This window comes from Mus pahari, chromosome 5, assembly GCF_900095145.1.
Source record: "Mus pahari chromosome 5, PAHARI_EIJ_v1.1, whole genome shotgun sequence".
Lineage (NCBI taxonomy): Eukaryota > Metazoa > Chordata > Mammalia > Rodentia > Muridae > Mus > Mus pahari.
The window spans coordinates 109,326,207-109,350,548 of NC_034594.1; the positions used below are offsets into that span (position 1 = coordinate 109,326,207).

General features: G+C 50.4%; 1 protein-coding gene across 3 annotated transcripts in view; it reads right to left on the reverse strand.

Annotated features, from left to right (window-relative positions):
- Lgr6 (leucine rich repeat containing G protein-coupled receptor 6) overlaps nt 1-24,342 on the reverse strand; it is a 121,899-nt gene that overhangs the window by 74,205 nt on the left and 23,352 nt on the right. For all 3 annotated transcript variants that reach the window (XM_029539190.1, XM_021198354.2, XM_029539189.1), the window contains exons 2-4: nt 17,939-18,010; nt 15,663-15,734; nt 6,827-6,898 (exon numbers count right to left, since the gene is read on the reverse strand). In XM_029539190.1, coding sequence (XP_029395050.1) covers nt 6,827-6,898; nt 15,663-15,734; nt 17,939-18,010 — 216 coding nt within the window. The remainder of the gene's footprint in view (nt 1-6,826; nt 6,899-15,662; nt 15,735-17,938; nt 18,011-24,342) is intronic.

The following is a 24,342-nucleotide window of genomic DNA, read 5'->3' on the forward strand; positions in this document are numbered from 1 at the left end:
CCTTGCAATGTCTTGGATCATGCAGGAGCCCAGTGCTGCTCCTGGGTGGCCCAGCTGGAGCCAAGCCTGCTCCAGGCTAGCATTTACGGCCGAAAGAATCACCGGCAGAGCCCATCCCACCATTGACACTCTCCCCATGTCTCTCAGGAGCCAAATGACTCATGTTGGGACCCTCATGGGCTGCAAGTGGCACTAGTCTGCTCACCCGCCCACCTCAGAGCAGCCTCTGTGCAGACATATGTAGTAATCAACTGCCGGAACCCTGGAAGATCCAAACAAGGTAGCATATAATCATGCTGCCTGAAATAGCCACGTCAGGGAGGCCATCGCCACCCCACATGTCCCTAGGGACCCCGTGCTAGGCCCCCTGACACAGCAGGGCCCCAGGGCCCTCCCTAACTAGCAGCTAAGTTGGGGTACCGACAGAACCCACCAAGTCACCAGCAGGGCTTGAGGCCAGCTTTGGAGATGGGGACTTCCCTTCCTCGTGGCAGACTGGGTGACTCCAGGCTGGGCTCTTCAGAGTTCTCAGGCCTCAGGGCCTTGTTGCCCCTTCTCCTGTCAGCTCTCCCTCTGCCTCATTCCTGCAGGCGCAGGCTGGGGTGATGAACCCTCTCCCCTCTATTTACTTCCTTTCACGCAACCTTAGTTACTTTTTGTTTCTAGTTTTTGCTAGTGTGTTGTTTTCTCTTGACGGCCTGGCTGTTGTAGCCCAGTCTGGCCCCCAGCTCCTGATCTCTCGGCTTCCACCTCCCAAGGGCTGGGATTATAGATAGAAGTGTGGGAGTTCATCCTCCCTCACCCTCAACTCTTGACCCTCCAGTAGCCCTCTGGGGCCATTTCCCCTCCTCTTCATTCACAACTTCCCTTGCAAGAGGCTGAAACATGACCCCCAGAGGATATGGTCACATCCAAATGTCTAGAACTAGTACGAGAGATCTCGTTTGGGGATTTTGCAGATATAATCTAAGGAGGTCTCTTGAGATGAGATCATTAAAATCCAATCAGAGGTGACAGGGAAACAGAAGAAAGAAGAGGCTAGGAGAAGACAGAAGGCAGACACAGGAGCAATGCAACCTCACGGGATGCCAGTAGCCACCAGAAGCTAAAGGAGGCAGGCAAAGCGTCTCTCGGGCTCTCCAGCCAAGTACAGCCTGCTAGTGCCTGAAGGACTGTGTCTCTGTAAGGTTCTGTTTAAGCCACATCATTGGAGTGTGCTAAGGGGGCCCAGAAAAGGAAGCTCCCCATATCTCTAGTTCATGGTCAGTAGGCCAGTAGGTCAGAATCACTGGAGGACTTGCTGAAGGACTCAGACAGTCAAGTCCACCCACAGACGTGATCCAATGCAGATGGGCCAGGACCTAGGAATGTGCATTGCCAGCTTTGAGACCTGGCTTATTATGTAGCTTAAGCTGCTCTTGGACTGGAGCCCTTCCACCTCTTCCTGTGGAATGCTGGTACCACAGTGCCCATGGGGCTGAGAACGCCATAGCACACTGGTCCCAGGTGATACAATCAGCTATTCTGAACAAAAACTGGAGGACCATTGTTCTGTGGGCTCTGCCAGTGACTAAGTTTGCCCATTCTCTGCCCACAGTTTCTTCCCCAAAGACACCTCCCTTGGCCCAGCCCTCCTCAGGTTTCTCTCAGCTCTCAGGAGACTCGGGAGAATGCCTCCCAGAGGAAATGCCCCTTCCCTACCCCAGGCCTAACTGGGCTCTTCTGAGATCACTCAAGCCTCCCCTGGGGCCCCCTAACAATTTACCCATGAATAGATGGGAAAGTCCTACAGTCACCCGGAAGATTCCTGTGGACCCTCCCCCAGCCCATGCTATACAGGGCTATAAGTGGCGCTGTAGATCAACTCCTGGAGTGTCAGTGCACCCTCCAAAAGCATGATCACTAAGCATAGCATACTAGAACTATCTCTCCAAAAGTCTTCAGGTTCCCACCAAGGCTGAGAGTTCTCGGGGATAAAGCTAACATATTGGTAGACCCTAGCTCTTCAGGTTACCAACATCATCCTGTCTTCCATTGAGGCTCTACTTTAAAGTTCCAATACAGAGGCAGGAATAGTTGCATCTAAGATGCCCTGACCCATATGGCAGAGACTAACAGCTCCTGAAGCAGGTGCCCTGGAAATACCCTGGTCCCCAGAGCCCTAATATAGCCCACCCCCAGAGCTGGCCATTTCCTTCCTCTGCCACTCAGACTTAGTCTTGGAGGCAAGTTAGGTACAGTTGATGTGTGCGTGGCCTCCTCTTGGAGCCACCTGAGTTCTGATGGTGGCTCTACTGAAATGACGTCACCTCTCTGTGCCTCGGGATGCTCATCTGTGGAGTGAAGAGGGAAATCAGCAGTAGTACTGGTCCCACAGGAGTGCTATGAGGACCAACAGGTGCAAGAGACTGTCACACAGCAAGTGTCATCTGCACACTGCTCTTATTAGCCTGGTCTGGGGCATTAGTCTGTGTGCAGCTGTCCCTTCAAAGTAGGTCACAGTTTGAAAGAAGGGGCACCTGCCTTATCTTTCCCAGGAACTCTCTTATTCCCGTGCTCACGGGTTACCTGCCATGGGACTGAATGCTCAAACGCTCTGTCATTTTCTCCTGAACACATGTCTTTCTTCTCCCTGTCCAACTCTGCTGGGTTCCCAAGATGGAAAGTTCACAGGGAACTTGGTAATAGCACAGACAGTAAGACTGAGGCCCAACATGAGCAAGCCTCAGAGGTCATCAGCCATTCCAGAACAGGACCAGAGACCCTATCAGGAAATTATCATCAGACAAGAAGATCCCCTGGAAGTCTGGCTGTCCAATCATTTTATTTGACCTTCCCACCTTAGAAACAGAGAATCCTAGGCTCAAAGAGGAGAGATGATTGACAGCTAGTGATAAAGTCAAGACTTGAACCTAAATCTCTGGATCCTAAGGTGTTAAAGCTTCAAAAAGGTATTAACAGCAGAGGGAAGACCTTGGTACTACAAAGTCCGAACTAAAGCAAAATCCCGCCAATATTCTCTCCTAGCTGTTTAACCTCAAGTGAGCTGCTTAACTTCTCTGGGCTTTAGTTGCCTCATCTACAAAATGGGCATAACTAGAAGCTACCTGGGAGTGTTCAGGATTGGCATGATGGCCATTGCCAAGTGAGTTCCCCTCTCTGGCTTTCCCCCCATAGCCAAGTAGTTCCCTTCTGTCCTCAAGAGCGTCCCTGGCCACACCCCCTGTGCCCCAGACTCCTCACTCCTCTGAGTAGCGAGCGAGCGGTTCCCATGTTTTAGCTGGGTGGCTGGATCCCGGGGTCCTGGTGTTACTCCTGAGTCTCTTCTCCAGGGTCACCCTGTGTGGCTGTCCTTGGTGATAAACGCTCCCCTTAGAAGCCGAGTGCCTAAGACTGGCCTTTCTTCTGTCTTCTTCCCCTTTTCCTTGCCACTGTGCTGCCCAAGATCCCCAGCCTGAGCCCAACCTGGCGCTGCCTTTGAGGGCCCTGCTCCTGCTTTTCCACGGGCTCTCCCCAGCGCCCGGCCTCGCCCCCACCCCGTTTCTATTCAGCCCCGGGCTCCGCTGGCTTCCAGCGGTTTCTCTTGGCCTAGATTCACGACTGGCATGACATGTCTGGTGTGGCCGTTCTCCTCCCATGTTGGTCAGAGAGGAAGTAAGTGTGTGCAGAGGGGGGCGCTGGGGGCAAGGTTCTGCCAGCCCAGGTGCCAAACCAAATAGCTCGTGTGCCACATCCAGCTCAATGCATGGACCCTGGAATGCAGGCTGGCTGCCCCTGCCCGCCCCAGGCCCACACTAGACTCCCCATACTTAGTTCCTGCTCCTTGTGTCTGGTTCTAGCTGGTAGAAGGTAGAACCACGCCTGGTCGAGGGCCAAGCTATGCATGGCTCCAGAACAGAGATGCCGCTATATGGAGGTGTCAGATGGCATGAGCCCCTCTGTGCATCTGGCCTGTTCTAAGAAGGACAGCCCACACTATGGGGGGGGACATGGAAAGAGACGTGCCACTGTGCCTCCCCAATGCACCAGCTTCCAACAGAAAGCAGGACATTGTCATTTGCTTCTGCTCTGGGGAGAGGGGAGGGTCTTGCTTGCTCGATGGAAGTCAAAGGACAGTCTCCATCGTGGCCTTTGGAATCCCACAGCTGAAATACACCTATGTCTCAACAACTCTACCTTGGATAGCCCCAAAACTTTCCTGCAGGTCCCCTCATCTGTTAGCTGAGGTCACTTGTTAGGGAGGGTGACAGGGAAGCCACCTGGTAGATATAACACATGGAGCTGATACACAGGCCTATGGGCAGTCAGCTTAGCCATATTTGTCCTCTTGGTTTCTTAACAAAAGCCTGGTCTTACCGTAGGTACCTGACACGGTGAGGACTGAATTTGGTGGGGAGCACCTCCCTTCTCTGTCTGGAGCGCGGTCTTTTCTTTAGTCTTTTACTTTCCAAAAGCTCAGGGTATAGCCCCAGTCATTCAGTCCTCACATTAGGTCCTTCCTCATCACTCTTCCATACACTGGCAAGTCACTGTCCATATGCATACACATGCACAATCGCACACGCGCGTACACACACCCATTCATATACAACACAGCACAAGTACACACAGAGTTCAGCCAAATCACTCAGTCTCTTCCCCCTTCACCTCTCTACCTTTACTCTCCCCTGGTCCCTCTGCCCAGTGCCTCCTTCCCTGCTTCTTCACATGACTGACGTTTCCCGGCCCTTCAAGACCTAAATCAATTGTTGCTGACTCAATGCAGCCTCAGCAGTACTTTGGAATGAACAAGCTGATGACTGGTTAGATGAACAGCTGTGTGGAGCCTTCTGTTTTCTCCACCTCTCTCAAACGGATTCTCCGTGTTCTTTTCAGGAAAGCTCTTGGAGGTGGCCAGGGTAAGATCGTGACCTGGAGATGAGAAACTGAGGCACGTAGTCACGATCAGAGGCGCAGTCTGAAGCCAACTTTTGCCTGGCAGGCTGGCATTCTCCAGACCCCAAGAGCCAAGACCCAGGCATCTGCCTTGGTTTCTGCCTTCATCTGCCTAAGCAGAGGAGTGCAAGAGGGCCGGGGTGAATGCTCTACTCCCACAAGCTGGGGAGAAGCTCACTCTCAGAAAGCATGAGGGAAACTGCCCGTCTCACTAGAAGTGCCAGGCCTGTCCCAAAAGCAAGACATTCAGGGACTTCCAGCACGAAGTGTGACTCGCTTTTTTCTTTTAATTAATGATTTAACTTCCAAATAAGTCCAAGTTTTTCCTATGAGTCTGTTTGATGCTTTGATTGAAATGTCACCCCTCCCCCCACCCCACGTACCACCTCTTATTTTTGGCTTTCCCAGCTCTTTGCTGGTGTCCTAAGCAAATGTTTAGTCTGCCTGCAAGACGGCACGCACAGGCTTTCCTGGCTCTCATCTACTGGCCTTGGCCTCCCAAGGCATCCTGCCTACCTATCCTGCTGGACAGAGGGAGAGGCTGCTGGGGCCAGAAGCCTAGATACATTGGGATGGAGGGCAGACAGATGTGAGAGTGGGGGAAGGCAGGTTCTACCACCCAGGACACTCAGGCAACAGAAGCAATGTAGACCCAGGGACCCATAGAGAGGAAAGCCAAAACAGTGGTGACTGTGACTAGCCAGAGACCCTCAATTTAGAGGTAGATTCCAAGTATTCGACAGCAATGGGAAGGGAAGCCCTTGATCCTGTGGAGATTTAATGCCCCAGCATAGAGGGATGCTAGAGCAGTGGGGAGGGAGAGGGTGGGTGGTCAAAGGAACACCCTCATAGAGGCAAAGGGGACAGGGGAGAGGGTGGGTATGGGATGGGGAGTATCCAAGAAGGCTATCATTTAAGATGTCAACAAATGGAATGATTAATTTAAAAAATAAAAAAATAATAAAAAATAAAGGCCAAATCCAGAGAGAAGCCACCTTCCTTATCTCCCTCCTCCTGCTCAGAACAATCACAACAGGTTAAGACTGTCTGACTCCCATATCCGTGCTCTGGACAGGGCCACAGCAGAACCCACAGCCAAGGACAGTGAAAGCCTGATTCTATACACTCACCACTCATGCCTAGGTTTCCGCAGGCTATATGTCATGCCTACCTGAGTCCTATGCTCCAACTTTGATATTTAAAAATCATGCATCCATGTCATTGGATGGCAAGAGATGTAACCGAAACTTCAATTGGCTTCTATAAGCAGGCATGAGGTACCAACCAGGTTCCCAGTCCTGTGCTGTGCATAGCATGCATTCCACCCAATAGGCAGACAGGGCCAGCTTCCCCGACCCTAGCACCTATTCCCACTTCCATGCCCAGGCTTAGTCCTGCTGCTGTGATTCCCCTGCTGGGTAAAAAGGGAACTGCAGGGTTCCCTGGGGGCAGACTCTATCATGGGTGGCCCAGAGTCTCTGATCACAGTACCCCCACCACTCCCTAACCCCCCACTAAGGAGCGAAGAAGGTGTTTGAACCTGGCCCTTCTCCTCCTATTGAGCCCTAGGGCAAAATCCAGCTAAGAGGAGAAGACAGCCCCTTCCTGGCACTTCTTTGGGACACTAGTCTCCACCCCACAACCCAGCTCCCATGGCAGAATGCCAGTGGCCCCAGGACAGCTGTCCTGGTGGCCCTACCTAGGGAGGTTCTATTCCCACAGTCCTGCAAACACACACGTGCCATGGACACACACTTACGACAATGAAAACCCTCAAGAAAGCAGAGCCAGGAGCACTGACTGCACCAGTGAGTAGGGTGCAGAGGAAAAGGAAGTGAGACAGGACCTGGATTGTGCCCCAGAGCAGGGAGGTGGCCCCTCAGTGACTCACAGCGACTGCAGGCTGGGCAGCTCCCACAGTGCCTCTGCTGGGATCCCACGGAGCTGGTTGCTCTGCAGCATCCTGAAGAGGAGAGAGAGATCTGTGAGAGTCACCCGGGTATGAGGGCAGTAGGAGAGGGGCTCCTCCTTCGAAACTCTCCCCCCTTCCCCTGCTTCAGGGCTCAGAGTTTAAGGTGTGGTCTCCTGACCTGTTTGGAAGACATGGCAGGATGAAAAGGGCAATGAAGAGATGGAGGCACAGATCAAGTATGGGGGCACTGCAAAGATATGCTTTCTGGAGTCCTTGCCTCCAGAAGCAATTTAAAGTGCCCCGTCATCAGCCTATTATGGTGGCTTAAGCTCACATAAGCTCACACAAAGTAACTGTTTCTGAGGAGGCCAGCCTAGCACTAGAGCCAGCCACAGAGCCCAGGAGGCCACTGTAGACAGAAACCGCGAAGCTCCTGGGGGTCCCAGAAACCCTGTATGCAGGAGAGAGAGTTGGGGAACACCCAACGGGTAACAACAGAAAGTTAGGCAACTCTACAAGGGGTGCTGCTGACTCCAGGGGGGGCCTGGGCACAACAAGGGCCTTAGGTAAGCTAGGGGAAACCACACAGACCAGAAGGAGGAAAATTAAATATGTGAATAAAAGCAGTCTGGAGAGATGGGTCAGTGGTTAAGAGCACTGGCTGCCCTTCCATAGGACCAGCGTTCAATTCCTAATACCCATATGGTGGCTAACAGTTGTCTGTAAGTCCAATTCTAGGATTCTGACACCCTCTGCTGGACTCCGTGGGCACTGCACACACATGATGCAGAAACATACACGTAGACAAATCCCACACAAATAAAATTAAATAGATACATTACAAAAAAGAAATACAGCAGAGGCCCTTGGACAGCAGTTACCACCAGAACATGAGTGCTTGCGCGTGTGTGTGTGTGTGTGTGTGTGTGTGTGTGTGTGTGTGTGTGTTCATGAACATGAGTGCTTATGTAGGTAGAGGCTTGAGGACAACTTCAGCTTCCTAAGGAGCTGCCCACCTTGTTTTCTGAAACAGGGTCTGTCTCTCACTGGGCTCACAGTAGACTAAGCTGGCCTGCTAGAAAGCCCCGAGACTCACGTGTTTCTACCTCCCAGAGCTGGGCTTACAAGCTCAAGGGTTTACCATGGCATAGGGATTTCTTCTCAGTGTGGGTTCTAGGGAACTAACCAAGTCCTTGCCCTTTACCAAGGGAACCATCTTTCCTGTCCCACGGGCATTCTTTATCTCCGCACCCTAGATCCAGATGTGAGAGGAGGAGGGTACAAGGCAGATTCAGGAAGTAGGTAGGGAATAGAGAGGAAGGATGCAACTGACTACCAACTGAGCCTGCCCTCCTTCCCTCCCCCCCTCCCTCCTAGGTTGCCCTAAGCATGTTATCACAGAAAGGGCCATGAGCATTGATAGGTCTGCCTCAACAGCTAGCCAGGCTCCCTGGATGCAATGGGGAATGAGCACCCAGTGAGCACCTGCTGTATGCTTGATAAGCCGTCCACACTGAGGGCTTCAGACTTTGGCAACTTACTGAAAAGTACAATGTCCCATGACTGAAGCTGTGTAGCCTGGATCCCAACCCTTCTTCAGCTGTGTGTCTGAGGAAGTGTGGCGACGCCGTCTCTGCTCATTGGTTGCATATACAATGGTCCCCGCAGGACACTTACTTTACCACAAGGTCTCACACAGAGACCCTAGCGGATCTCATCAACTGTCACTGTCACTGTCTGGTCTCAGGTCTATGGCTTACTGGTTGGTTTAAGGAGGTCACTTCCCCTCTCTGAGCCTCAAGTCCCTCCTTGGTCAAGAGAAGAGACCTAGAGACAACACGTTTTCTCAGAAGTACTGGTGGCATGTCTCATTGGCAGAGGACTTGCCTCTAGCCTCAGTTATCCAAATGACAATGGTGGTGGTGGGATGGTGGTGATGATGATGCCGATGACGTAGACAAAGACGATAATGATGACGGATGAGCCTAGCACGTGTGAGAAATGCAATCTCACACAACCACTCAGAAGAAATAACAAAACAGCCAGGAAAACCATCAACTGCCCTCCTGGAACTGGGTCGCCATCAGGCCCAAAGATGACTCCACAGCAGAGCTCGGGAGCTCCTTGGGGACCTCTGCTCTGGGCATGAGGCGAGGGAGCTAGCAGGGTTTTCTGGCTGACTGATTTGGATGCTTCCATCCCTCCACCTCCTGACTTGGAAGCTGTGAGCGCCTCTTTACTCTGATCTCCACTGACTACTTTGCTTCTTGTGATTCCCACACAAAGATCACAGCAAGCTCAGATCAAGGATCCATGAGAAACTCTGGTAAGGTAAGCAGTGGTCACTGTCTATATCGCTCCAAGGTTCCCAAAGCTACAGCTCGTCACTGCACAGGTAAGCTGCATCTCCAAGGAGCCCCCCTCCCAATGTATCTATTGGCACTGATGTCATCCCCGCTCCTTTCTTTCTGCTGTGCATGTGTACCCATGTGTATTCAGATGGAAGTCAGAGGATGAGTTCCAAGAGTTGATAAGAACACTCACCCTTCACCGTGTGCATCCTGGAGGTGGCAGGGGCCTTTACTCACTGAGCCATCTCCCCAGCTCTAGAGATCTTTAAAGTCTCCATGATGTGCCTTTAAGGATGCACTCAACTCTCCTTCCTTCCAGGGTCTGGGAACTCAGCTTCTCCCCAACAGCCACGCTGGGACAGACAGTCTGGCTTGCTTTTGGGAATCAATACCCAGCAAGCTGGAGTGTAGAGTGCTCACTGGGGCTGGGCCTGACCTGCTTCCTCTGCTGTTCCCAGCCTCTTTTCCCAGCATGACTGTATAGAAGCCCAGTTGGGTGGGAAGGGGTAGGAAGATGGTCAGAAGGGAGTAACCCTTTATTCTCCAGGGTGAGGCAATGGAGGTGGAAAGAGGGAAGGTGATTTCCCCAGAGTTATAAATCGCATTAACAGCAACATTAGGACCAGGCTCTAAGATCCACTCTTTCTAGCCATGGCTGTGTTTGATAGGGCAACGTGGATTTAACCCTTTGTTCCTGGTCCCAGATGCACATTAGAAGCACCTGGAAAATGCTCAGGCCACAGGACAGTCCACTTAAGCCTCTGGGGCTACGTTTGGTGTAAAAGATGATGCATTATTAATTTTCAAGCTTCAGACTGAGTTCAATGTGCACACAGGTGTCCAGTGGAAGTCTGGCCCTCAGCAACACCCCCCCCCAAAAAAAAAAAAAACGTATTCACAAAGAACATACGCAGAATATTTTTCTTGCCAGGGAGGTACCTGGGGGCAGAAACCATGAATTTCAGTGACAGGGGGTGAGGGTGATGGGGCAGGTAGCAGAGAGTCAACCCCGCCCCAGTGTTCTCCACCAGACTCTTTCTGTAAGATCTGGTGCCATGGGATGCTTGGGTGGATAAGGAGGCAGGGTCTGAAGCTCCCCCACCCTCTGCAGCCTGTAAAAGATCCTTCATCAGTTTGATGTATTCATGTTTTCGTTTTGTTTTTGTAGTGTTGGAGATCAAACCCAGGGTCTTGTACATGCTAAGCATGTACTCTGCCACTGAATTTTTTTCAACACACATGAGTGCTTTATCTATATGTATGTATGTGCACTATGTACATGTCTGGTACCCAAGGAGACCCAGAGAGGATGTTGGCGCTGTTGAAGCTGGAGTTAAGGAAGGTTGTGAACCACCAGGTGACTGCTGAAAACTGATCCTGGATCCTCTGCGGGAGCAACATATGTTCTTAACCCCTGACCCATCTCTCCAGCTCCGGGTCTTGGCTTTTTGAGAGACAGTTTATCTATAGCTCAGCCTGGCTTTGACCTCAGTGGTCCTTCACCTCAGCCTTCCCAGTGCTGGAAGTTCAGACCTACACCATTGCCACTGGCCAGGGGGTGTGGTTCGGGTTTTCATTTTGCAACTAAAACTATGGAGGAATCCATTCCAACCTCCTCATTTTGAAAGGAAGAAGAGTAGGTCCTGGAGAGTAGAAATCTAGCCATTTTCCTTGCTGCCTTCCCCATGTTCCCTTTTCTGGTGAGGCCTTGAGACTGGCCCTACATCTCTCTGCTGCCAAACAGCCCCAGTTCCTGTCATCCAGTCTCTTGGGAGGATGGAACTTGAGCTCTTGCTGAAGAGCAGCTTAGCAGATCTCCCTGGGCTCCTCACAGCATCTCAAGAGCCAGACCGAAGACCTCAGAGCTCTCAAGGGTCACAAGTCCTTTCCAAGTCGGCTCCACTCAGTTCATCAGTCCAAACAGAGAGAAGGAGGGCAGTGTCAACCTGAGATAGTATACAATTGATGTCGAAATAGATTTCCTTGTGCTGGACCCAAGATCTAACTCCCCCGTGCTCCCTTCTGCATCCAACCAGGCTTTGGGTTGGACGGGCAAGATCAGAAGCAGTGAACAGCTTCTAGAACCTTAGGCTTTACTAAGAAGGCACTGCCTAGGAATCCTGAGTCACAATCTCACTCTGGTCTCTGGGCTCTGGGTTCTGGGCTCTATCCAGGAGCAGGGCCCCCGGGGAAACTTCCTACCTAGGTATCTAAAGGCAAAGAGGGGAGGGAAGCCCCTGAGCGTCCACCCTTGTTACTCAAATCTCCGTTTGGTGCAAGGTAGTTGAAGCTCACTCAGCAGGGTTGTTCTAGATAGGGCTACACTGACCTGAACCAGGGTGGCTCTAAACCCCGGATGGTCTGCAGAGGGTGGGAAGAGTCAAGGCTAGACCATTTTCTAAGATGACAGCTTTGCGGGAAGGTAAAGTGGGAAGCACAACACATCCAATGACCTCCTTGGGCTGGTGCCAGGATCCTGAAATCTGCCTACAGCTGCTCTGTGCCCTGCAAAGGCACAGGGGACAGGGGACAGCCAAAGGTCCAGGCTTTGCCCCACATGTCTGGGGCATCAGGGGTATGGTTTCCCTTAGAACAGCTCTGTGGATTTAGCACCTGGGCCCTTACAGCCTCATGGGACCTTCTTCCTTGGGCTAGACCTTCCTGCTCGGGCTGACTCTCTTGATCAGACCTGCTCTAAGCTGGCAGGTTTGAGGACCCTCGGAGGAGAGGAGAGCCACAGTTAGTGTGGGGAGGTCACCTGGGAGGGACTCTGCTGCAGTCCCTTAGGAGGGGAGCAGAGAGGATTCCTTGTATTTTCATGTCCTCTATTGCCCATTTACTCTAGGCCTAGCCAGGCCTCAGAGAAAAAAAATCCACAGCCTTGGGAAGGGTCTGAACATAGAAAGCAAGGGTCTCCTTGTATGCCTAAGAAGCTCTTAGGCTAAGGGTGGGGGTGGGCACTGCTGCTCTAATTTTCTTACAGGTCTGAGAGACAAGAACCTGCAACCAGCAAAAGTGTCATTGGATATTAGAAGGGACTTAGTACCCAGGACACATATGGACTCTCCTGCTCTGGGAGAGATGGGTGGGGATCCCCAGTGTGCCTCCTGTCCCTGAACAAGGGAACTCTGCAGACAGAGGCTACAAGGCTTTAGTGATTGGTGGTCTTCAAAGATGGAGCAAAATGGGGGGTCACTGGCAGAGTGGGGGTGAACAGCTTGGCTGTCCTGGCTCCCACACACAGCTTTTGGCCAACCTGCTCCCTGGGCCCAGGCGCCGCTGGTTGAAAGGGGGCGGGCCGGCTGCGGTTTCTTCCAGTCTTTGATTTATTGCCTAATGCAGGCAGAGAAGAAAGAAGAGGCTCATCTCTAAGCCAGAGCCTTAGGAACGGGATGTGAGGCTCACATCTTCTGAAGGCCCCGCAAAGAAAGCCCTGCTTTCTAATCCTACTGCAGGTCTAAACCTGCCACTGGGCACAGATATACCACCAAGCAGTCTGCCTGTACTGTGCTGTGGGTTCGAGATGCCTCCTCCCCACAACCATCCCCACCCCACCCCCGCACCCTGGACAGCTACAGGGAATAAATACCGAGGCCTCAGAGCCCTAGAAGTCAGAGATCTAGAGGCAGATGGAGAGAGAAGCTGGAGACTAGAGACACCAGATACACAAAGGGCTCAGATTCAGACTGACGATCATCTGGAAACTGGAAGGTCCAGAGGAAGGGCCGCTGTCATGAGCCACTTTGAGAAAACAGGAGAGGGATCTGCCTTTGGGTGGATACCATTCCAAACCCAGGCACAGAGCTGGGGTTCAGGCCTTCACCCCTCATTCAGATGCTTTTGTGCAGCCAACAACCTGTACAACTGTACAGAGAAGAGCTGTATCTAGAGTCGGGACCAAACAGCAGAACTGGAAAGCCCTTGACGCTTTAGGGAAGCCCCATGAGCTCATTCTGTTGCTTTCGGAGCAGCCCCTCAAATGTTCATTTTCTTCACACTTGTCCCTTGGGATGCTGTGTCCTCTCTGATCTCCATCCTCCTTTATCCTCTGTATCCACTTCTTCCCATCTCCTCCCACCTTTACCCCTTTTGGAAAGATGGACTTAGCAAGGACAGCACCCCCTTCCCTCTCTACAGTGAGCTCACTAACAAGGAGAACCAAGTGAAGGGATGTCAGGTCCTCTCCTAACCTCATGCTCCTTTTGATCCTGAGAAGGTATGAAGGGGCTAGAAGAGGCAGCCCAATTTCAAAGAAATTCCTTCACAATGTTTGTAATAACAAAGAGCTGGAGGCACAGAGACTAAGGAGGAACGTGGAAGAGGAAAACGCATATATAGAGCTGGGCATGTACATACCTATAATCCCAGCACCTCAGAGTCTGAGACAGGAAGAGCTATCCTGAGCTAAGTAAAACCTTGTCTAGAAAAATGGGGGGTAGAAAAGAAAAAAAGCTGGATTGGGGTAGCACATGCTTACAAGGGCAGAAGGCAAGGGGAATCGATACAAATTTGAGGGTATCCTGGTCTACGTATTGAGTTGTTGAAATGCAAGTCAGCCAGGTCTACATAGAAAGATACTCTCTCAAAAAGACAAGGACCATAGCCGGGCGTGGTGGCACACGCCTTTAATCCCAGCACTCGGGAGGCAGAGGCAGACAGATTTCTGAGTTCAAGGCCAGCCTGATCTATAGAGTGAGTTCCAGGACAGCCAAGGCTACACAGAGAAACCCTGTCTCGAAAAACAAAAGAAAACAAAAAATAAAAAACAAACAAAAAAAAAAAAACCCAAAAGTCAAGGACCAAAAATAAATAAATAAATAAATAAATCAAAATAAATCAATCAACAAACTGAAGGATGTGGAGGATGGGGGAGTAAGTCTGAGTGAAGTATGACACATACGGCTAAAATGTCATAGTGAACACTGCTTTTCCATCTGCTAGTGTCTTGAGATAGCTCCTTAGTAAGGACATTACAATGATCTTAGCACAGAGAAAAGTAAAAAGAAAACCCATTATCTACTATGCTAACTAAAAAAAAATTTTTTTAAGTACTGGGTTTTACAAAGTTTTCTAACCATATAGCTGAGAATAATGTGGAAGTTCATTTGTGTGTGTGTGTGTGTGTGTGTGTGTGTATGTGCTCTTAATGGCTCTGCAGGTGCATGTATGTGATTCCATGTACACATAAGCTACAGAGTCAGTCTCAGGTGTCATTCTTCAGGAAGAAGCAACCACCTCTACCTTGCTTTTTTGTTTGTTTTGTTTTTCAAGACAGTTTCTCTGTGTAGCCTGGAACTCGATCTGTAGACCAGGCTAGCCTGAAACTCACAGAGATCTGCCTGCCTCTGCCTCTGGAGGGCTAGGATTAAAGGCATGAGCCACCACCAGGCACCTACCCTCCCTCCCTCCCTCCCTCCCTTCCTTCCTTCCTCCCTCCCTCCCTTCCTCCTTCCTTCCTTCCTTTTCCCTTCCTTCCTCCCTCCCTCCCCCTTCCTTCCTTCCTTCCTTCCTCCCTTCCTTCCTTCCTTCCTTCCTTCTTTCTTTCTTTCCTATTTGTTTGTTTTGTTTTTGTTGTTTGGTTTGACTTGGTTGGTGTGTTTGGGGGGTTGTTTGTTTTTTGAGACCAGGTCTCTCTGGGACCAGGTTCACCCCTTTGGCTAGGCTGGCTTACAACAGAGCCCAGGGGCCCACCCTTCTCAACCCGCTAAGTGCTGGCCTTAGAAGCACAAGCCATCACACTTGGCTTCATAACGGGGCTGGGGACTCAACTCAGGTCCTCATTCTCATGTGACAAGTGCTTTGTGGACAAAGCAATTTGATCCCATGGGCTTCTCTCGGATGAGGATCTTAAGAGTTCTGGGATTACAGGCATGCACCATCATGCCCGTTTCTACCACGCCAGGGACCTAACCCAGGGCCTCCTATATGTTAAGCAAACACTCTGCCAACTGAACTACATCCCCAACCCTCAAAACTTAAAACAAGGGAGCAGTGATGTGGTTGGCGAGTTAAGGCACCTGCTGCCAGGCCTGATGGACGACCCGAGTTCTGTCCTCCAGACCCAGGGGAAGAAGGAGAGAACCAACTCTTAATAGCTGTCCTCTGGCCTCCACACTCACGCAACACACACACACACACACACACACACACACACACACACACACAAATAATAAATGTAAAAAAAATAAAATAAACCCCAACGGAGTCCTGCAACGATCACCGTTCATAAACAAGAGTCGCCTCGTCCCTGAAGGGCTGCCAGGCACTTTGGGTTCCTCTTAATCTTTGTTTACACATCAGATGAGGGAAAGAAAAGACATAGAAATAATGAGAGACATGAGGAATGGAGATAGGAAACCAGGATCAGCGCCAGACTCTGAGTGACAACCTCCCTCCACCCCCCACCACCCTGTCTGCCATTCTAAGTGCTACATCTGCACGTGAAAGGGTTAGCCTCTACTTACAGAATTTTGAGGCTGTGGAGGCCGGAGAATGCCTGTCCCGGGATGTGTGAGAGGTGGTTCCCCGAGAGCCGCCTGCGAATCAAAGACAGAGGTCAGGGGTGTTGCCAAGGAACCCTTGAACCCTTGAAGCGGGTGAGGCTCTGCCTGGGAGTATGGGAGGGAGGGTGGTGACAGTGCTGGCATTTCCTGAGCTCCGAGGTTCACTGTTCACCTTGTGGCATCAGCTCCACTTTCACCGTTAATCCTGGGAGGGGCAGGAGACCGTGAGTATCCCGTATTTAAAATGTTCAGAGCCAGGGGTGTTTGGCCTTCAGATTCTTCAGATCTCCAAATATTTGCATCTAGATAATGAGCTGTCTTGGGGATGGGTCCAAGTTTAAACATAAATTCACTGGATTTTATTTGATTTCACATTTACTTATTTGGCGTGTGTGTACGCTTGTGACTGAGTATGTGCCATGACCCACACAGGCGAGTCAAACGACAGCCTAAGGTTCTCACTGTTGAATTCAGGTTGTCTGGCTTGGTGGTAAGTGCCTTCCCCCCGAGGATCTCACCACCTAGACCAAAATGTGATTGCTTTATAAACATGGAGCCTGAGGCAGGGTTATATTGGCCGGTGGGGTACTAAAGATGGAGGCCAGTACTTCAAACCTTGCCGAGAGTGATTACCCCAACACTGAGCTGCAATCCTTGACTTCTGCAATATTTCAGTGTTCCTGTGCTTGTCATATGAAGTCAGGTGCAGAACTGCCCACCATGGTGGCCTACCAGTGCACAACATGGTTCAGATTTTAAACATAGGTGTGGTAGTACGACAAACCTGCAATCCAAGGACTTGGAAGCAAAAAAAGTATGAGTTCTACGCCAGCCTTGGCTACATAGACGATTCTAGTCTAGCCTGGGCTACTTACTGTCTCAAAAAAATTTCAGATTTCAGATTTTTGGATTGAGAATGCTCAACCTGTATTTCCCTCAAATTTCAGATAAGGAAAACGGAAGGGTGGTTTGTGTGTGTGTGTGTGTGTGTGTGTGTGTGTGTGTGTGTGTGTGCTCATGCACTCTCACGCATGTTGTTTTGTTGTTGATGTTGTTTGGGGTTTTGTCACTGTTGGTTTTAGACAGGGCCTCACTAGGCAGTCCAGGATGACCTGATGTTCACAATCCTCCTGCCTCAGCCTGCCCTATGTACGCACTGGAGGCACACTCCACCACAGCCAGCTTCCATGAGGAGGATTCAGCTGGGTGACAGAGCCAGAGCACCTGAGGCCCTGATAATCTCTATTGCCTCTGTCTGTTTATTTGACATCTGCTATTTTATAGGACATAGTTGGGATCACCACCCTTGGGCTCTGTGATGGGGGCCTAGGTGGTGGATTGCTCCCTTGGGTGGGGCCTTTTAGATAGTTCCAGTCCCTTCTTGGGGAGTGAGAGATGGGAAGCTGGGCTTGCTAAATGCCTTAGCTCTCCTCTAGGTTCCCATCCTAGCTGTGCCACACCCACCTCAGAAGCTTCCCTTCCCGTAGGCAGCGAGCCTTTACATTAGGGATAAAAGTTCAAAGGTGATTTCCAGGGGGCAGGTGGGATCATGAGTGAAAGCTAGGCCACAGAGAGAAGAGCCAGCATTTACAAACACTGCCCAGTCTTCCGGACACTAGTGGGTTCAATTCCCAGCACCCACTGGGCAGCTCTCACCACCATCTGTAACTTAAGTTTCAAGGGCTCTGATGCCCTCTTCTGGCTCCTGGGGCAACAGCCATGCATGTTGTGCACAGAGACACATGAACCCATACACATAAAATTTAGAAAAAACAATTTTTTTTTTAAAGAAGGAAAGCTATGCTAAGTAAGGTGACTTATGCCTGATATCCCAACCCTCAGGAGGTTGAGGCAAGGTAAGTGTTAAGTTCAAGACCAGTCTGAGTTATAATCGTGAACTTCAGGCCACTCTGAACTATATAGTGAGACCCTGTCTTAATAAACAAACTAATTAATTAATTAATTAATTGAATTAAAACAAAGGGCAGGGGAAAGAGCTGCAGAGAGTGTTGGCTCACACCTCCAATGCCTCATGGCTTAACACTGGGACGCTGGAATTTTTGCCCATGTATCAGGTCTCAGCTAAACATCTGTTTCCCGAGCGAGCCCTGCTTTCTCCCTTCTCCCTTGAGTTCCAGTCAGCTCTGGAGAGCCCAGGTCCCTACCACTGCTGGCCAGAGAGTTCCACCCACCTTCCACCCACCCAGACCCTGCCTCCTGCCCACCCATCAACTCACAGCTCCTCCAGGAAGCGCAGGCGGTGGAAGAGACCGGGCTGAAGCTCTGTAAGGTTGTTCATACTGAGGTCTCTGGATGGAGAGAAAACGGAGGCAGGCTGTGGTTACTTGTCTGTACTATCTGTGATGATCAGCTCCACCCTGTATAGGGGAACCCCAGCGTTTCCCACTGTTCCTCCCCCTTCACAGCATGCCAGCTGGACCCCACTGGATGTCTGGCAACAGCAGTCACATATAACTCTAGGAGCAAAAAAACCCGGGTCACTTTCTGGTTCCCCCTGCTGTCCCTCTGCTTTTCATGGTTCCTTTGGTAGGTTCTCCCTGAGCTAGCTCTGGTTAGCCAGGAAAACCACCTCACTGTTGAGAGGAGCCGTGGGGGGGAGAAGAAGAAGAAGGAGGAGGAGGAGGAGGAAGAGGAGGAGGAGGAAGAGGAGGAGAAGGAGGAGGAGAAGAGAAGGAGGAGAAGGAGGAGAAGAGGAGAAGGAGAAGAGGAGGAGGAGGAGGAGGAGGAGGAGGGGAGGAGAAGAGGAGGAGAAGAAGAAGAAGAGGAAGAGGAAGAGGAAGAGGAAGAGGAAGAGGAAGAGGAAGAGGAAGAGGAGGAACAGTAAGATTTCAGAGCAGGAAGGCAAGGTCCCTAGTGAGAACAGTCTTCACTCTGAGACCCAGGGTCACTACCCATGCAGCAGGCTCTGATGTTCCTGAACCCAGGTTCTTCCCCAGTCACATGTGCTGCCCCACTCAGTAATGGTGGGCTCCACTGCAGGCTAAGGTCTCTACCAGCCTCCTCTTCTTGGCGCTGCTTCCCCAGACCTCTGCCTTTCTTGACTTCTTGGAACTTCCCCAAAGATGCCCAGGTACCTGAGTATCATCTGGATGTGCAGAGCTGGTCTCTGAGTATTTACATCTAAAGCATTCTAAGTGCCTATGTTATCCAAAAGAACTTGTGTTACTGTTTCCTAAGATGCTCTGCATACAAAGCCATCATTATAATTTCATCAACATTACTGAAGACCCATCTTAATACTAGGCACTAACTAGCCTTTAGCCAAATAATCCCATTTAAACTTTACCATAATCCCAGCAGAACTGCTATTTGACATCCAGGCAAACAAAAGAGGAGGGGGGGGGCATCGACTTTTCTCCAAGGATAAAGAGACCTCCTGCTAAGGCTTATGGCCTTGGCTCATTCCCTCGAACCCACATGGTGGAAGGAGAGAACCAACTTCCAAACTTAGTTCCATATTCCCCACGCTCCCCTCCCCCAACACACACACACAAGTTTTAAAAGTGAAAATTAAAAACAAACAGAAGAGGGTTGAGTGGGGTCAGAGAGTCCCCAAATCAAATGTCTCCTCTAGTTACCCACCCTGACCACCGTGACCCTCCACATCCTCATCCATTTTTAAAAACAAGGATTAGAAATAGGTAAGGTCTTTGTGGGGATTAGCTGAGCTAATGTTTGCAGACTGCCTGGTAAATAGTATGTAGTTAGGGAATATTTGCCTTCTCCCTTCCACTGGTGTATTATGTCCAACAGTCTCAGCTCTGCAGACCCGGCGGGGCAGAGCCGACGATGACGGCTCCGATTTGTTGGTACTGCCCAATGTTAAACATTTTCTTCTGTTTGTGCCTGACTGAGTGGCGATGTGACAGACAGATGCCTGACACATTTGAGCTCCATCCCGCCTCAAACCCCTATCAGCTGACTCTTGTCTCTGTGTGCCTGCTCCCCCGAGGGCTACAGAGGTGGACCAAATCACTGGGCAGCTTAGGCCTTCCTGATGCCCCCATTTCTTCAGAAGTACAATTTACCCTCAAACCTCCTCGGTTCCCTGTGCCCAGAAACAGGTTTGCTCTCCAGGCATGCTCCGAGAGACAGGCTGGGGATGGCGAGGGACACTTGCTGAGAGAGCCCGCCCGGCTCCCGTCTATAAAAAGACTGTTTAGTCTAAAATGTTTTATCTTTGATAAAGCTTGGGCTCCAAGTCCATGTCTTCCAAGGAAGACATTCCATGCAGGGTAAAGCCAAGAAAAATGCCACGCGCAACATGGGCTGCTCCTGACTGTCCTCCCTCCCTGCTATCCTGTGGAAATGGAAGGGCATCTGCGGGCCTGAGGGGCTAGGATGGGTGGGCTCAGCGACAGCTGTCAGAGGCACCCTGGTCACAGTGAAGGCCTGGGCTGGTGGAACTAAGAGGGATCCTTGCTCCTTGGTGGATGTCAGCCTGGTTTCAACCCTCATGATCCCCCAGCTCTGAATCGATGCTCACAGAGACAATCCTGAGTCTACCTGGATTCCTCTCCCTTGAGTCTCAGGTCTGGCTCATCTTCAGGAAGAAGGAGGTGCAAGGTGCCACCAAAAAAAAAAAAAAAAAAAATGATTATCTCTAAATATTTACCCTGTGCATTTCTGGATGTGTCCTGACAGGCAGGGGAGCGGGAGTTCAAGGAGCATACAGGGCATGTGACTCAGGCCTCATCATTCAGCTGTCCCCCCAGGGGCCGCACTCAGAGGCTCTGATGCAGCTCCATGCCCCCCACCCACCCACTCCCTCCACCTTTCCACCAAGGCCAGCGGCTTCATTGTTCTCCCTGGGGAGGAGGGGGCTGCGCCCCCACCCACCCACTCCCCCTCCACACATCCTGCCCCAGACAATCACCTAGCCCAGCTGCTGTAGAGGGGCTGGGTGGGGCCAGGGGGTGGATTTTAAATGCTGTCTGGTGGGAGGAAAGGGGTGAGGCTGGTGCCAGGAGATGAGGAAAGCAAAGGACCTCTCCAAGGATTGGGGAAGGGAGACCAAGCCCTGGCCCTTCACACTGCCGCCATAGGTCCAAGGGATGGCTCCAGGACCCTTCAGGGAATAGAAGAAAGGAGTGACCGGCAGACACTCCTGGCACAGAGTTTGTTCTGTCAAGTCCAAAGCTCTGACCTGTGCCAGTTAGAGGAGACCAGCTGTGAACCCAGATGACACAGCTCTGACGTTTCTGGCATGCCTGGGCTTGAGGGAATTTGGCAGGTACTGGACCCTTGGGTACTGAAGGTGAGGTTGTGGCTGTATTGGCTTACCCACAGGATTCTGAGATAAGAGAGTGCTTAGATGTACCTTCCTATGCTGTCCTTCAGAGCTTGGGCATCCATGTATCCTACAGATGGATACTTCTGCCATTCAGCACTTTGCATGTTGGAGCTGTGGCTAAGCAAAGGTTACAAAGTATCCAGGGGTATCTACCGATCAGAAAGGCAGAGGCCCTTTGCCAGAAGAAAGCAGCTTCCCCAGGTCTTCTTTGGCTGTGTGACTTTGGAGAAGCCTGACTCCTCCTGGCCTCTGCTCACCATCCGATTGTCTAGTTCAGGTAGAATCTAGTGTCCAGTAACACAGTTTTGGGATCTATCTGATCTGTGGCTGAAATGGGTACCCAAGCCTAAACACAATGCTGTTCTACCACTGTCATCCTATGAACATCATCTACAAACATCATCATCCCATGAACACACTACATCACATGATACACATCACATATAGGCCATACCACACCCATGAACACCATTACATACCACACACACATCAATTACCACACATACTACACTACACACTATACACATAGCACACATACCACATACCACATACTACACATATACACATCATATACAGCACACATCACCCAAACACCACATACCATACCATGTTCACACACATAACATGCATGCCATATCATATACACACACACACACACACAAAACACATACATAAACCATATATACCATACATACCATACTCACACCATGTCACGTGTATACCGCATATATACATTATAGTACATATACCACAACACACACACACACACAGCCCTCCAGGGCTAAGTTCGGGACATGGGGACTGTCCAGTTGCATAGGGCACCACACTCTGGAGAGCCCTGGTTCTGCTGCTCTGGGTCTCCTCCCTCAGCTGTTGTCACTGACAGCCGAAGGGTATGGAGGGTGGCCAGCAGTCTCACCCTGAAACTTTCCTCCCAGTAGGCCTTGGGATACCCAGAGGGGCCATGTGTGCTCTCGGCTGGACACAGCATGGTGTGGTGGGAGGGATGGGGGTGATGTTGACAGAGAGGCTGCTCAAGTGAAGGGTGTGGCAATATGAAAGGGGTAGCCCTGGGCACAGGAAGTGGAAGCTTCTGGCTGCACATTAGGAAAATGTTCTCAGAGCTTTAGCCTGTGAGGCAACCAGACCACCCAAGGAAACTGGGTGAGGCAGTGTCACCATGGAGACAGGGAACAGGTTTGATAAAAGGGAGGATGCTAGGAAACCAAGGGGGCCCAGAACAGCAGAACCAGGCTGGAGGGTGTGGGCACCTGCAGAGGCTCCTCCAGGAGCTGGCCGAGACCCAAGGACCCAGGGAGACTAGTCTGCTCGAGTTTTCCCTATGGGAGGAAAAACCAATGACAGAGAGGCTGTGCATTCTGCTGGGGTGCAGGTGAAAGGACACCCCATACTGGAGGAGGGGCTGACAACACAGAACCCTTTTTGAGATAAGAACTCAAGTTGTCCATCTCTGCAGTTAGTTATGTTGGGTTATCATTATTGTATTTATTAATATATACTACATATTGTATATATGTAAACATATTTATTATATAATTTACTCTATACATTTATGCAACTTGATGATTTGATACACATTTGCATTGTGAAATAAGAATCACAGTCAAACTAACTAATATATCCTCTCCTCCATAGCCATGGGGGTGGGGGATGAGTGAGTCTGTGTGTGTGTATGTCTGTGTGAGAGACAGACAGACAGAGTGTCTGACTGACTGACTGACTGACTGACTCGAGTCATAGGTGGCGTGAATCTATCCCTGGCGATGCCTGTGTCCTATAGTTACCTCTTTAGAGGCAGAGCTGGGCCACGGGAGTGTCTGTGGTACTTTATACACAGTCACTCAGTGAGCCACATACTGAACACCATGCTGCATTTAACATTGCCTGGGCATATTGATTGACTGTGTGACTCTGGTCCTGTCACTTTCTGCCTCTAAGTTTCTATCCTCTCACTTATAAAATGGTATCAATACTTATATAATAGTATCAGCATTCACCTGACAGGAGTTGTGATATGAAGTTACCAAAGTTAACAATGTAAAACAGTGCCTAATAAATATGCCTTTATTTAGTATCATAGTTATTTAGCTGAATTATAATTACTGGTACATAATGACCCTTCTCATCACATTTTTTTTGAGACATATGTGGTCGCACTGGTCTTGAACTGGCAATATTCCTGCCTTAGATTCTTGTGGGCTTAGATTTAGAGATGGGTAGCGGCCCACCTCGCTTTACTACCCATTTCCTCAAGGCGAGGGTTTGATCTGTGCAGTCTTCAGGCTTATAAGGCATCTGGCAAACAGAGGTGTTGGGTAAGGTTTCAGGGAAGTGTGTCAGCGAACACAGAAAGTGTGTCGGCGAACACAGAAAGTGTGTCAGCGAACACAGAAAGGAGATTATCGGAAGGAGGTGGGGAGTGCTGTAGTAATGAAGAGAGGATCACTGAACATGGACAAAGTACAAATGTGTGTGTGTGTGTGTGTGTGTGTAAGTAAATATCACAATAAGAGTCAGGTATGGCGGTGGTGCATGCCTTTGATTCCAGCCCTTGGGAGGAAAAGACAGGTGGATCTCTTTGAGTTCAAAGCCAGCCTGGTCTACAGAGTGAATTCTAGGACAGCCAACAGAGAAACCCTGTCTCAAAAAAGAAAGAAAGAAAGAAAGAGAGAGAGAGAGAGAGAGAGAGAGAGAGAGAGAGAGAAATCACAGTAAGACTCACTGTTTTGTATACTAACTGAAAATAGTGGTAATAAACCACAAATTAGTGGATGGTTGGAAAGGAGATCTGGGAATATTGCTCAGTAGTAGAACTTGCCTTGCATTTCCCAGGCCCTTGGTACACACACACACACACACACACACACACAGTATCAAACAGAAAGCTAACTAGATAACTGTGCTACAACTAATGAAAGACAGTGCTCGTCCTTAGTATAGGTCCTGTGGCTCTAAGCCTTCTCTGAGGGGCGTCTTCCCAATGTCCCTCTAGGTCACTCATGGCTACAGTATGTTATAGCTTGTACAAATAGTCTACCCAGTGCTTGGTCCCCTGACCACACATGTGCTAGGCACCATTTGGGACCCACCATGGGACAAGGCACTTTTCCTGAGCCTTCTCACGGTCTCCTGGAGGGATTCAGCAGGCCACCTAACACCTCGGTACCGCCCTTCCCTGAGGACCAGTTTGAAGTATTCAGATATCCCACCATGCTGGGAGACAGTGAGGGAGTTAATAGTGGCAGTGAGGAGTAGGACAGGGGCATGTGAGAAAGCCCAGAGTGGGGAGAGAGGGGGACTCCCACC